Here is an 11,057-nt window from a genome sequence, read left to right as displayed (position 1 = left end):
ACCTTCATCACTAGCCCGTGGCATGTGCAGGCTTCCAAATATTAAAGGTTGGACCCTGTAAAAGACTGCAAACTTTCCCACAAGGGCTCCTACTATTACTGTGAGGTCTCATGCCTCCCACCCTTCCCCTCCTCCTCCCCTCAAAATCAGCTTGCATTACCCAGGATAGCCCCTTCCTCAGGGTGGACACTCTGCAAGTGGGGAGTAGTGAACTGAACTGTAAACCAAAGCCCCAATTCCACAACACCTGTGCTCCCACCAGCACACTGCTATTCCTGGGTGTCCCCATTTGGGGCCATGCCCCAGGGCTTTCGCGCCTAAGCAAGTCTCACCCCTAGTGGCTAGCAGTAAAAAGAGAGCCAATAGCAATCGTTCAAGGCGGTGCGCAGAGTGGGGGGTGAACCCAGCCCAGACCTTTATATACTGTACCAGGCACAGGCCCGAGGCGCTCAAGCTCTTTGCACTCAGCAGAGCTCGGAGAGGCACCGAGCTTCCACAGCGCACCAGCCATGGACCTTCTGACCGGGGAGCACCAGTGTGGCCCCTACTGCCTGAGAGCTTGCACTTTGGATGTAAGACCTGCATTTGTGGAGGATCTAGTGCCAGAAGACAGAGAAGGCTACTCAGTGGAAGGAGGAGGTCTGAGCTTCATGGGTAACATCAATTACGTGAACCTCCTCAACCTGGGCTACTGGAACCAAGGAGGCGCCTGGAACCGCCAGCGTCGCAATGGCCACCAGGAGCCAAAGCAGGAGCCAGCTGAGGAACCAGCTGAGGAGCCAGCTGAGGAGCCAGCTGAGGAACCAGCTGAGGAGCCAGCCGAGGAACCAGCTGAGGAGCCATCTGAGGAACCAGCTGAGGAGCCAGGCTTGGTGGTGGCTGTCGCCCAGGCCGAGCAGCCGGAGAGCCCACCGCGCCGTCGCAGGCAGAACAGGAAGTTCACGGCCCTGCAGCTGCGGGAGTTGGAGGACCTCTTCCAGGAGACCGAGTACCCGGACTTACTCACCAGGTACGTGGCGGGCTCTGGGGGCCCTGGGTCCCAGTGGGTTTGGGCTCATTTAAGTGTCCAGTTCAGTAGTGTTAAGGATATTAATATTGTTGGGCAAGCAAGCTGCAGAATTTTTTATCTTGCAAAACTAAAACTGAATGTGGAAGGCAAGCCACCATCTGCCTCCCCCACCCCCTCAAGCCCCTGAGGACCACGTTTCTTTCTACTTTCTCTTTATATGAATTTCACTACTCTGGGTGCTTCATATAAGTGGAGTTGTACAGTGTTTGTCTTGTTGTAACTGGTTTATTTCACTTAGTATAATGTCCTCAGTATTCATCCGTGTTGGAGCACATGTCAGAATTTCCTTCCTTTTTAGGGTTGAGTAATACTCCATTATACGTGGATACTGCTGTTTATCTGTTCCTTTACTAATGAGCACTTCGGTTGCTTTTACCTTTTGGCTATTCTGAATAATGCTGCTATGAGCATGGGTGTGCAAATAACCGACTCACTGTTTTCAATTCTTTGAGGTTTATACCCAGAAATGGAATTGCTGAATCATATTGTAATTCCGATTTTAGGGTTTGGTTTTTTGTTTTGTTTTGTTTTTTCCTTTTGAGCTACTGTTTTCTTTTCTATAGTGGCTGCACCATTTTACATTCCCACTCGGAGTGTACAAGGATTCTAATTTCTGCACATTCTTGCCAATGCTTTTGTTTGTTTGTTTGTTTTTTGATTATTAGTCGTCTTAATGAATGTGAAGTGGTATCTCATTGTGATGTTGATCTCCATTTCCCTGTTTAGTGATGTTGAACATCCTTTAATGTGCTTATTCAAATCCTTTGCCCATTTTATGCTTTATAAAACTAATATATTTATTTTTCTGAATTTTTATTGTAGTAAAATACACATAATATAAAATTTGCTATCTTTACCATTTAAAATTTTTTTCATTTATATTATCTTTGAACTTGGTCTTAGTTGCATAGGGACTTTTCTCTAGAGGCGGAGGCAGAGGTGGTGGGGGCACGCACTACTCTCTAAGTTGCAGTTCGCGGGCTTTTCGTTGAGCGGGCTTTTCATTACGTGGCTTTTGCTGCGGAGCGTGGGCTAGAGCGCCCCCTGGCTTCAGTAGTTTGCAGCACCTGCACTTCAGTTCCTTCAGCTCCCAGGCTTTAGAGCACAGACTAGGTAGTTGTGGCCAGGCTTGGTTGCTCCGTGGCATGTGGGATCTTCCCTGATCAGGGATCAAACCCGTTTCTCCTGCATTGGTAGGCGGAGTCTTTACCACTGAAACACCAAGGAAACCCCTTTACCATTTTTAACTGTACACTTCCATGATATTAAAATAAGTACATTCTTATTGTGCAACTATCACCACCAAACCATCTCCAGAATTCTTTTCCTCTTGCAAAACTGGAACTATGAACCCATTACATAGGAACAGTCTGGTCCCCCCTTCTCCCAGTCCCTGATAACCGCTATTCTTCTTTCAGAGGGGTCTTGAGGGGAGAATACAAATTTTAAAATAAGCATAAAACATATATCTATATATTTCATTTTATCTACAACTCAAATACTAAACACTTGTGGTTTTCTTTCCTCAGAAGGGAGATTGCAAGACGCTTGGGTGTGACTGACACCAGAGTGCAGGTCAGTAAGCCGGAAAAAAACTTGGCAGGGCAGCCATTCTAAAACTGACTTGGGGATTTGAACACCTTGACCTGGATACTCTCGATACTCTCATGTTGTCTTTTTTATGTTGGCAAATAAGTTTTGATTTTAGTAATCTTTGTGGGTAGCAAACTCCAGCTTATACATATTTCCTGTTACCAGAGGGAACATGATTTCCTAAAGGAAGAGAAAAAACGAAATGCTTTCCCTAATCTGTGTATAAAATTTAAATATGTATATATTTACAAACATAGATATGTATATCTATATACATTGGAGAAGGCAATGGCAACCCACTCCAGTACTCTTGCCTGGAAAATCCCATGGACGGAGGAGCCTGGTGGGCTACAGTCCATGGGGTCGCTAGGAGATGGACACGACTGAGCGACTTCACTTTCACTTTTCATTTTCATGCATTGGAGAAGGAAATGGCAACCCATTCCAGTACTCTTGCCTGGAGAATCCCAGGGACGGAGGAGCCTGGTAGGCTGCCATCTATGGGGTCTCACAGAGTTGGACACGACTGAAGCGACTTAGCAGCAGTAGCAGCAGCAGCATACATATATATGTGTATATTCAGTAAGGTTCAACTCCTCCTAACAGTGGTATCCTCTAGGGAGCACTTCTGTGTGGAGTCATGTTGGGGCTCAGCCTGACTTTGGAAGTTTTCAAATTAACATACAGAGGAGCAGGTTGTAAGAGGGTTCAATTGTACTAAATTATTTAAAACTCTTTGCTAAATGAGTGAATTGATAAATACCAGGGTGAGGGAGTAATTTATCCACAGAACACACTATGTGAGTGACTAATAAATGTTTAGTTAAGCTGAGACTGATAGGGGAAGATAGTTTAAAAGTTTAATTGCCTGGCCCTCCTTCTTTTGTTTTTAAGTGTTTGGGATGGCAGTATAGAGAGTGGCAGCCCTAAATTTTAATTTTCTAGAATACTTGGATGTATCAATCTGAAAACATTGCTAGAATAGTCACATTATGATGAGAATGGGGGGAAAGTTTGCAAACTTTGGAAATTTGTCTAAAGAATAAAACAGCAAAAAGAATAATTGAATTAATATTAATTGACCCAAGAAGTATGAAAAGGTTAGAGAAGAATTACAGATACTACCCAAATTCAACACTATGAATCTACTAAATGTATAAGTGAGTATTCTCTTGAGGAATTTCTAACATCTAAGGATGTTTTTCCCATTTTGGTAGTACTATTTTTTTAATTTATTTTAATTGGAGGCTAATTACTTTACAATAGTGTGGTAGTTTTTGCCACACATTGACATGAATCAGCCATGGGTGTACATGTGTCCCACCATCCTGAACCCCCCCCACCTCCCTCCCCACCCCACCCCCCTGGATTGTCCCAGCGCACCTGCTTTGAGTGCCCTGCTTTATGCATCAAACTTGCACTGGTCATCTGTTTTGCATATGGTAATACACATGTTTCAATGCTATTCTCTCATATCATCCTACACTCGCCTTCTTGTGAAGAGGCGAGTTTTATGGAATTTGTTTGGTGAGGGGTGGGTGGCCCTCATGTCAGGGTAGATTCCTAGCTATATTAATTTCAAACACTATTCATTCCCTCAGGCAGTGATAACTAATTTGTAGGTCTTGAAATCAAAAGGTGACCAAAAAACACCATAATTTTTATCAAAGCTTTATTTGCCCGAAAAGAAAAGAAAATCAGGACGAGAGTTGATTAGCTTTGCCACAGAGCTCATGCGTGAGCCAGAGACCAGCACTGCGGAGCCGGTGGCAGGGTGTCTGAAAAGCAGCCCACCAGTCAGCTGCTTGAGTATCGGCATCCTAACGCCCTAACATGGGCCCACAGGCCTGGCTCAGGTCGGAAAGGTAGAAGGAGGTTAGGAAGACTTTCTCAGGCTGCCCAGGCATTTGCAGAAGAAAAGAAAAAGTTTAGTGACTTGCTTTCTCCCTCCCCAGGTTTACATGGTCCTCTTTTGGTGGTATTCTGAAGAGAATATGAGCCACAGGAAACAAATCAGGGGAAAACTTAGTATTCTCATCTATTTCCAAACCGTACAGCATGAATTTTCAGTAATATACGATTTTCCACCTTTCACTTGCAAATAGAGCTATTTTGTGAAACCAGTATTGGAAATACAGACCTAATGTGAGCCTAGGGCACAACCAGCTTTGGGCTTTGATTCTGTTTACAGAGATTTGACCACTGGTGGTACATTTAGAGCCCCAGCCCCTAAAATGAGCCCTGTTACACCAGCCTGGTTTAGACTATCCATGCAGCAGAGAAACTGCAAATCCTAAGAGGGAAGAATGAAAATGAGGTCTCAGGTAGGGAAAGAGGGCCCTTTGGGTCACTTAAACTTTACAGTTTGGGAACTTTCAAAAGGATTGAAATACAGTGTCAACCCCCATTAACTAGGACATTGAGAGACGGTGAAGTCTGACAGTTTTGTTGGTTTGTTTGCAAAAATAGTGGGCAGACTTAATTTTCAACCCTGCCCTCCAACTATAGTTCTCCTCCCCAAAGCAACCATTCTTTGCTTCATATAAATCTTATTTTTTAGTTTTTATTGGAGTATAGTTGATTTACATTGTTGTGTTAGTTTCAGGTGTACAGCAAAGTGGTTTTGTATAAATCTTAAGTATTCAATGCATATAAAGGCAATTATGTGTATATTCTTTAAAAAATATAAATGATAGTATCCTATACACTTGCTTAGAGAGCGTTCCATGTTGATTAAAAAAATCTATATTAATATATAATGGGCAGATATTTAGGGAGGAGCCATTTAATGATCCCTTGCTCTCATTGTTGTCCACTATCTTCCAAAAATGCCTGTTCCACCTTCTTGCCTTAAGAATAAGGGATGGGATTGGGACCTCCTGGTTGAGTTGCAGCACCTAGGATAACCTGCCATGCTGGACACCAGCGGCTCCAGTCCAGGATCCTGGAATTCCAGCCAGAGCAGAGTGAGCTGCCCTGGTCCCGAGCCCAGGAAGGTTTGTAGGGTGGGGTAGGTTGGAACATGCAGGATTGACAATGGCGACCATGGTATGCCTCTTTCCTCTACACTCTTGGGTGGCCTAAGGTTTTCAAGAGTCTTTGTTAACTTGGATTGAGTTGATCTCAACTTAACACTACAGGCTAAAATATCAAGGCAGTGTCCAGAGCTTCAGCAACTCTCATTTCCCAGTGAGACAAGTCACAACCCACCCTGGGCTCCTTTGCCAGACCACCTTTCTAACTCTCAAGACCTTTCAGAGGACTAATGACCCCTTAGACATCCTGTTTAAAAATCCAACAAGTTCCTTCCTATTAATTATGTACTTCACACCAAAGATAGGCTTTTCAAATAGGGAGCCGTTCCCCTCAGTATGACCTTAAATAGATCCACTACTTACCATGCCTAAATCCACCCCCAACAAGATGACCCTCTCCCTAGTGAGGACAGGGCAGGAGGTAGCCAGATGGCTGATGATCAGCCGTCAGAATAGAGGCCATTCTTTATCCTGTTACTGGGCATTTTATCAATAGCAAGGACCCGGTACAACAATTTATAAATTAAACCTGCATCCAATACTTGGGAAAAAAATTAGAATATGAAAATCTCATCAAGAGAGATAAAAATAATAATCTTATGCCAGAACTGGGCCCACAGCAGAGCTCATTAAGAGTGAACTGAAAAGGGGGGCGGGGGTGTGGTGGTTTAATTTTCCTGAGGTACTTTAGCAAGAATGAAATAGCATCTCCTGATGCCCTTGGAAATCTCAGTCATATAAAGTTGCAAGCTATGCTTTTTGTATTATAACATTAACTGTTCAATACCCTAAACCAATCTTTTCTCCCCTCTGATTGTAGGTTTGGTTTAAGAATAGAAGAGCCAAGAGTCGGAGAAATGAGAGAGCAGCCGTGGTTCAAGCTCCACCACCTGCTGCCATGAGGCGCCTTTACCTCATCCTGGATGCGCCCTAAGATCCCGTCCTGGTTCTGGAGCCATATTGGAGATGGGTTCCTCTGGTGCCACTGACACCTGGGCTGCCCGTGCTGCCCATGCCACCCATACCTCCTCTACTTGTATTAGCAATAAAGAGACAAATTCTCAATATTTTTGACTCTGTGTATCAAATGGGGCCAGTGGGTTATGTGTGAAAATTGTTAAGGAAATGCCATTTCAACAGAATGACAAGGTGGCCTCCTTCCATGAGGTGACATCCTGGAACCACTACTAGTAGGTCCTGTGTATGTTGCAGAAGTTTCCCAAGCACCCATGGTGAGTTTGCACTGACCCATATATTCTCCTCCATCTCTCTCATCACCCTCATCCTTATCCCCACCCTGCCCCTTTGGGGCCACAGACATAAGCACAATGGGGTGGGATGAGTCCCTAGTGTGAGAACAGGATGTTTCCAGACAGGGATGAGCTCTGTTCATGCTGACAAGTTCAAGCTGAACACTGGAATCCTAAGGCCATCTTCCCTTAGGAGGCTGCTCGCAAGGATTTGTTGGAAGGTGACAGCCGAGCATTCATCCCACGTGCTCCAAATTCTGTTCACTGTCCTCTCTGGGGAGAAGATGGGGGAATAGGAGTCCTTTCAGCACACAGGTTCTGCTGCCTCAAAAGAAACATAACAGACTTCATCAGGCCAGAAAAAGGCATTTCTTCCTTTTTCCCTTCTCCCCCACCAGCCTGGGAAAGCATATTCTTCACTGTTTCCCAGCTCCATTCAGTTCAGTTCAGTCCAGTCACTCAGTCATGTCTGACTCTTTGAGACCCCATGAATTGCAGCACGCCAGGCCTCGCTGTCCATCACCAACTCCCAGAGTTCACCCAAACCCATGTCCATTGAGTTGGTGATGCCATCCAACCATCTCATCCTCTGTTGTCCCCTTCTCCTCCTGCCCTCAATTTTTCCCAGTATCAGGTCTTTTCAAATGAGTCAGCTCTTCGCATCAAGTGGCCAAAGTATTGGAGTTTCAGTTTCACCATCAGTCCTTCCAATGAACACCCAGGACTGATCTTTAGGATGGACTGGTTGGATCTCCTTGCAGTCCAAGGGACTCTCAAGAGTCTTCTCCAACACCACAGTTCAAAAGCATCAATCCTGTGGCACTCAGCTTGCTTTATAGTCCAACTCTCACATCCATACATGACTACTGGAAAAACCATAGCCTTGACTAGATGGACCTTTGTTGATAAAGTAGTGTCTCTGCTTTTTAATATGCTGTCTAGGTTGCTCATAACTTTCCTTCCAAGGAGTAAGCATCTTTTAAATTCATGGCTGCAATCACCATCTGCAATGATTTTGGAGCCCCCCAAAATAAAGTCAGCCACTGTTTCCACTGTTTCCCCATCTATTTCTCATGAAATGATGGGACCAGATGCCATGATCTTAGTTTTCTGAATGTTGAACTTTAAGCCAACTTCTTCACTGTCCTCTTTCACTTTTATCAAGAGGCTCTTTAGTTCTTTTTCACTTTCTGCCATAAGGGTGGTTACTGATATTTCTCCCAGTAATCTTGATTCCAGCTTGTGCTTCCTCCAGCCCAGCGTTTCTCATGATGTACTATCACAACTTCAATTTTGTCACCTTCAACATCCAATTTCTGCTCTTAAACACTAAAAGGGAACCTCTTGGTTTAATGGTGCTCCAAGTAAGAATAAGGAGATGTTTTCCCAAGCAGTGCTCCACAATAATCACTCTTGGCAAAGAAGCAGTCATACCTTTGCTTTATTCATATTGTTTCCTTTGTGTGAAATGACCAGGGTAAGAAAAATAGTAAATTTAGGAGACTGAAAACCAGGCCTACTTTTCAAAAAGCATTAATTTCCTCTCAGGTGAACCCTTCTTGTTGAGTAATCTTTAGTAATGTGAGGCTCCTTAAATGAAGTTGGCTATTAAAAGTGATTAAAGATTGCAGTGACTACAGATAAGGTGCTGTGGTTACATCAGAATTTCCTCTCATAGAAGTTAATCAAAGACCAGTTTCACAGCACTTCTGTGCTCACACATGAAGGAGACTGTTTTCTCAGGAAAGCGTACACTCTTTGCCACAGTGTCCACTAATTTTTTAGGCTTCCCAGGTGGCTCAGTGGTAAAGAATCCACCTGCCAATGCAGAAGATGCAAAAGAAGTGGGTTTGATCTCTGAGTCAGGAAGATCCCCTGGAGAAGGAAATGTCAGCCCGCTCCAGTATTCTTGCCTGCAGAATCCCGTGGGCAGAGGAGCCTGGCGGGCTACAGTTCATGACTGAGCTGTAAGGACATGAGCTGTACAGGACATGACTGAGTGACTAAACAAGCTCTAATTTTTATTTCGTCTTACCCCTTTTTTCACTTGTGAGTGTCAAATGTCACCAAGTGCTTGTTATGTCAGGCTTCCACAGAGAGAAGGATGTTACTGCTACCCAGAGACATCAGGACTTGTTGGGAGTGGGAGAAATTTGAGAATGTTCCCATGTATGCCCACTGTCATTCTCACCAGATGATTTTGAAATCAAAAATTCTTATTTCCTAGTATTGACCACTATCTTTTTTTTTATTTTTTATTACTTATATTTATTTGGCTGCACCAGGTTTTAGTTGCAGCATGCTGGATATTGGATCCCTGACCAGGGATCGAACCCCAGCTCCCTGCACTGGGAGTGCGGAATCTTAGTCACCAGACCGCCAGGGAAGTCCCACCACTGTCCTTTTTAAAACATTAGGTTTCTCAGTACTTTAAGGACCCTCAAACTACAGGGCCTGTACAAGAAAGCTTCAGGACACTGTCAGACCCACTCCTAAGCCTTTCTCCACTCTGGCTACAGTGGAAAGGACCACATTCAGCCTTTCCAACCTGCGACTGAAAGCCAGAGAATACTCAGCACAAATCCTCCAGTCAACACTCACAGCAAGTCTGGTACACACTAATGAAGAACATTTGTTTTTTTTTAAATGCTCAGGCTGCCTGGGAGAAACAAAAAAAAAAAAAGGGAATATCTATCCTATCCTGTAAGTGCTGGTATCTTTATGATACAGTTTTATTATTATTTGGAGGGGGGGCAGTGGAGCACACAGGATCTTAGTTCCATTACCAGGGATGGAATCCATGCCCCCTGTAGTAGAAGTGTGGAGTGTTAACCAATGAACAGCCAGTGAAAGTCTCCATTCTTTTTTAAAACATGTCTCTACTTCTTTCAGGTGCCAGATGAATTAAGGCAGAGAGGTGGTATGAGGCATAAGAAATCAACAAAACAGGGACTTTCCTGGCGGTCCACTGGCTAAGATTCTGAGCTCCTGGTGCAGGAGGCCCCAGGTTCGATCCTGGTTGGGGAACTAGATCCCACATGCCCCAACTATCACTTCACATGCCACCACTAAAGATTCCACGTGCCAAAACTAAGACCTGGTACAGCCAAATAAATAAATATATCTTTAAAAGGAAAAGAAATAAGCAAAACATTGCTGTAGCTAGTAATTTACCCTTAGTCTAGGTTTGCCAAGAAATAGGTCTTCTAAAATTAATCCCCCAATTTAATTAGTGCTCCAAAGAGAACTTCTCTCAAGGTACATTTCAAACATCCCAAAGATATAGATCAGAAATCAATTATTCTGACATAAGAAATAACCTGGATTAATAAAAAAAAAATCTTTAGAAACTGGCTACCAACAACTACAGAGAACTGAGGTAGGTTGTCTTTGCAGATGTTCATTTTGGCTAAAAAGTTGTATATAAGCATCATCTTATAAAGGAGTACAGTAGATTCAGCCTATTACAATAGTAATAGTTCTAGATGTAGTGTTGCTTTCTAAAATTTTCCACAATGAAGAATACTTGCCAGTGAACTTTCAAACTAGTAATGTTGGTGATCAAATAAAAGTGAGAGTCACTCAGTCATGTTCAACTCTTTGCAACCCCATGGACTGCAGCCCACAAGGCTCCTCTGTCCATGGAATTCTCCAGGCCAGAATACTGGAGCGGGTAGCTGTTCCCTTGTTCAGGGGATCTTCCCAACTCAGACATCGAACCCAGGTCTCCCACATTGCAGGCGGACTCTTTACAATCTGAGCCACCAAGGAAGCCCAGAAAGAAGGTACTGTCAACTAAAAAAATGCACAACCTAAAAGTTTGGAATAATGTTTTATTTGGTGGACAAAACTGAGGACTTTAGGCCAGAAAGTCTCTCAGATAGTTCTGAGGGATGACTCCAAACAGGTAAAGGAGGAGCCAAGCTACATAAAAAACCAGGTAGTTGGAATATCAAAAGATTACTGTTAATTCAAGAAAACCAAATATTTAGCACTTTTCTGTGTATGGAAAGATGCAAGAGTCTGGGCTTATGGAAATCATTCCTTTGAACGGCACCTCGGCTATCTGGGCCCCTGTCCAGCTTTTCTCAGTCCTGAATCCCCTCAGGG

At 43.8% G+C, this 11,057-nt stretch overlaps 1 protein-coding gene across 1 annotated transcript; it reads left to right on the top strand.

Annotated features, from left to right (window-relative positions):
• The first annotated feature begins 450 nt into the window (after positions 1-450).
• Positions 451-6,764, top strand: LOC112582013 (rhox homeobox family member 1). Its single transcript, XM_025275801.2, has 3 exons — positions 451-1,009; positions 2,599-2,644; positions 6,518-6,764. The coding sequence occupies exons 1-3, from the start codon at positions 510-512 to the stop codon at positions 6,629-6,631; spliced, it is 660 nt and encodes a 219-aa protein (XP_025131586.2). The 5' UTR covers positions 451-509; the 3' UTR covers positions 6,632-6,764.
• Positions 6,765-11,057: the final 4,293 nt, after the last annotated feature.

Source organism: Bubalus bubalis, chromosome X (genome assembly GCF_019923935.1).
Source record: "Bubalus bubalis isolate 160015118507 breed Murrah chromosome X, NDDB_SH_1, whole genome shotgun sequence".
Taxonomy (NCBI): domain Eukaryota; kingdom Metazoa; phylum Chordata; class Mammalia; order Artiodactyla; family Bovidae; genus Bubalus; species Bubalus bubalis.
This window is presented reverse-complemented; position numbering and strand designations above follow the sequence as displayed.

Bases quoted from the DNA above. Each gene is read 5' to 3' on its own strand.
- LOC112582013 (XM_025275801.2), top strand. From the start codon at position 510: ATGGACCTTCTGACCGGGGAGCACCAGTGTGGCCCCTACTGCCTGAGA. The intron at 1,010-2,598 runs GTACGTGGCGGG...TTCTTTCCTCAG, and splicing joins TACCCGGACTTACTCACCAG to AAGGGAGATTGCAAGACGCT. The intron at 2,645-6,517 runs GTCAGTAAGCCG...CTCTGATTGTAG, and splicing joins TGACTGACACCAGAGTGCAG to GTTTGGTTTAAGAATAGAAG.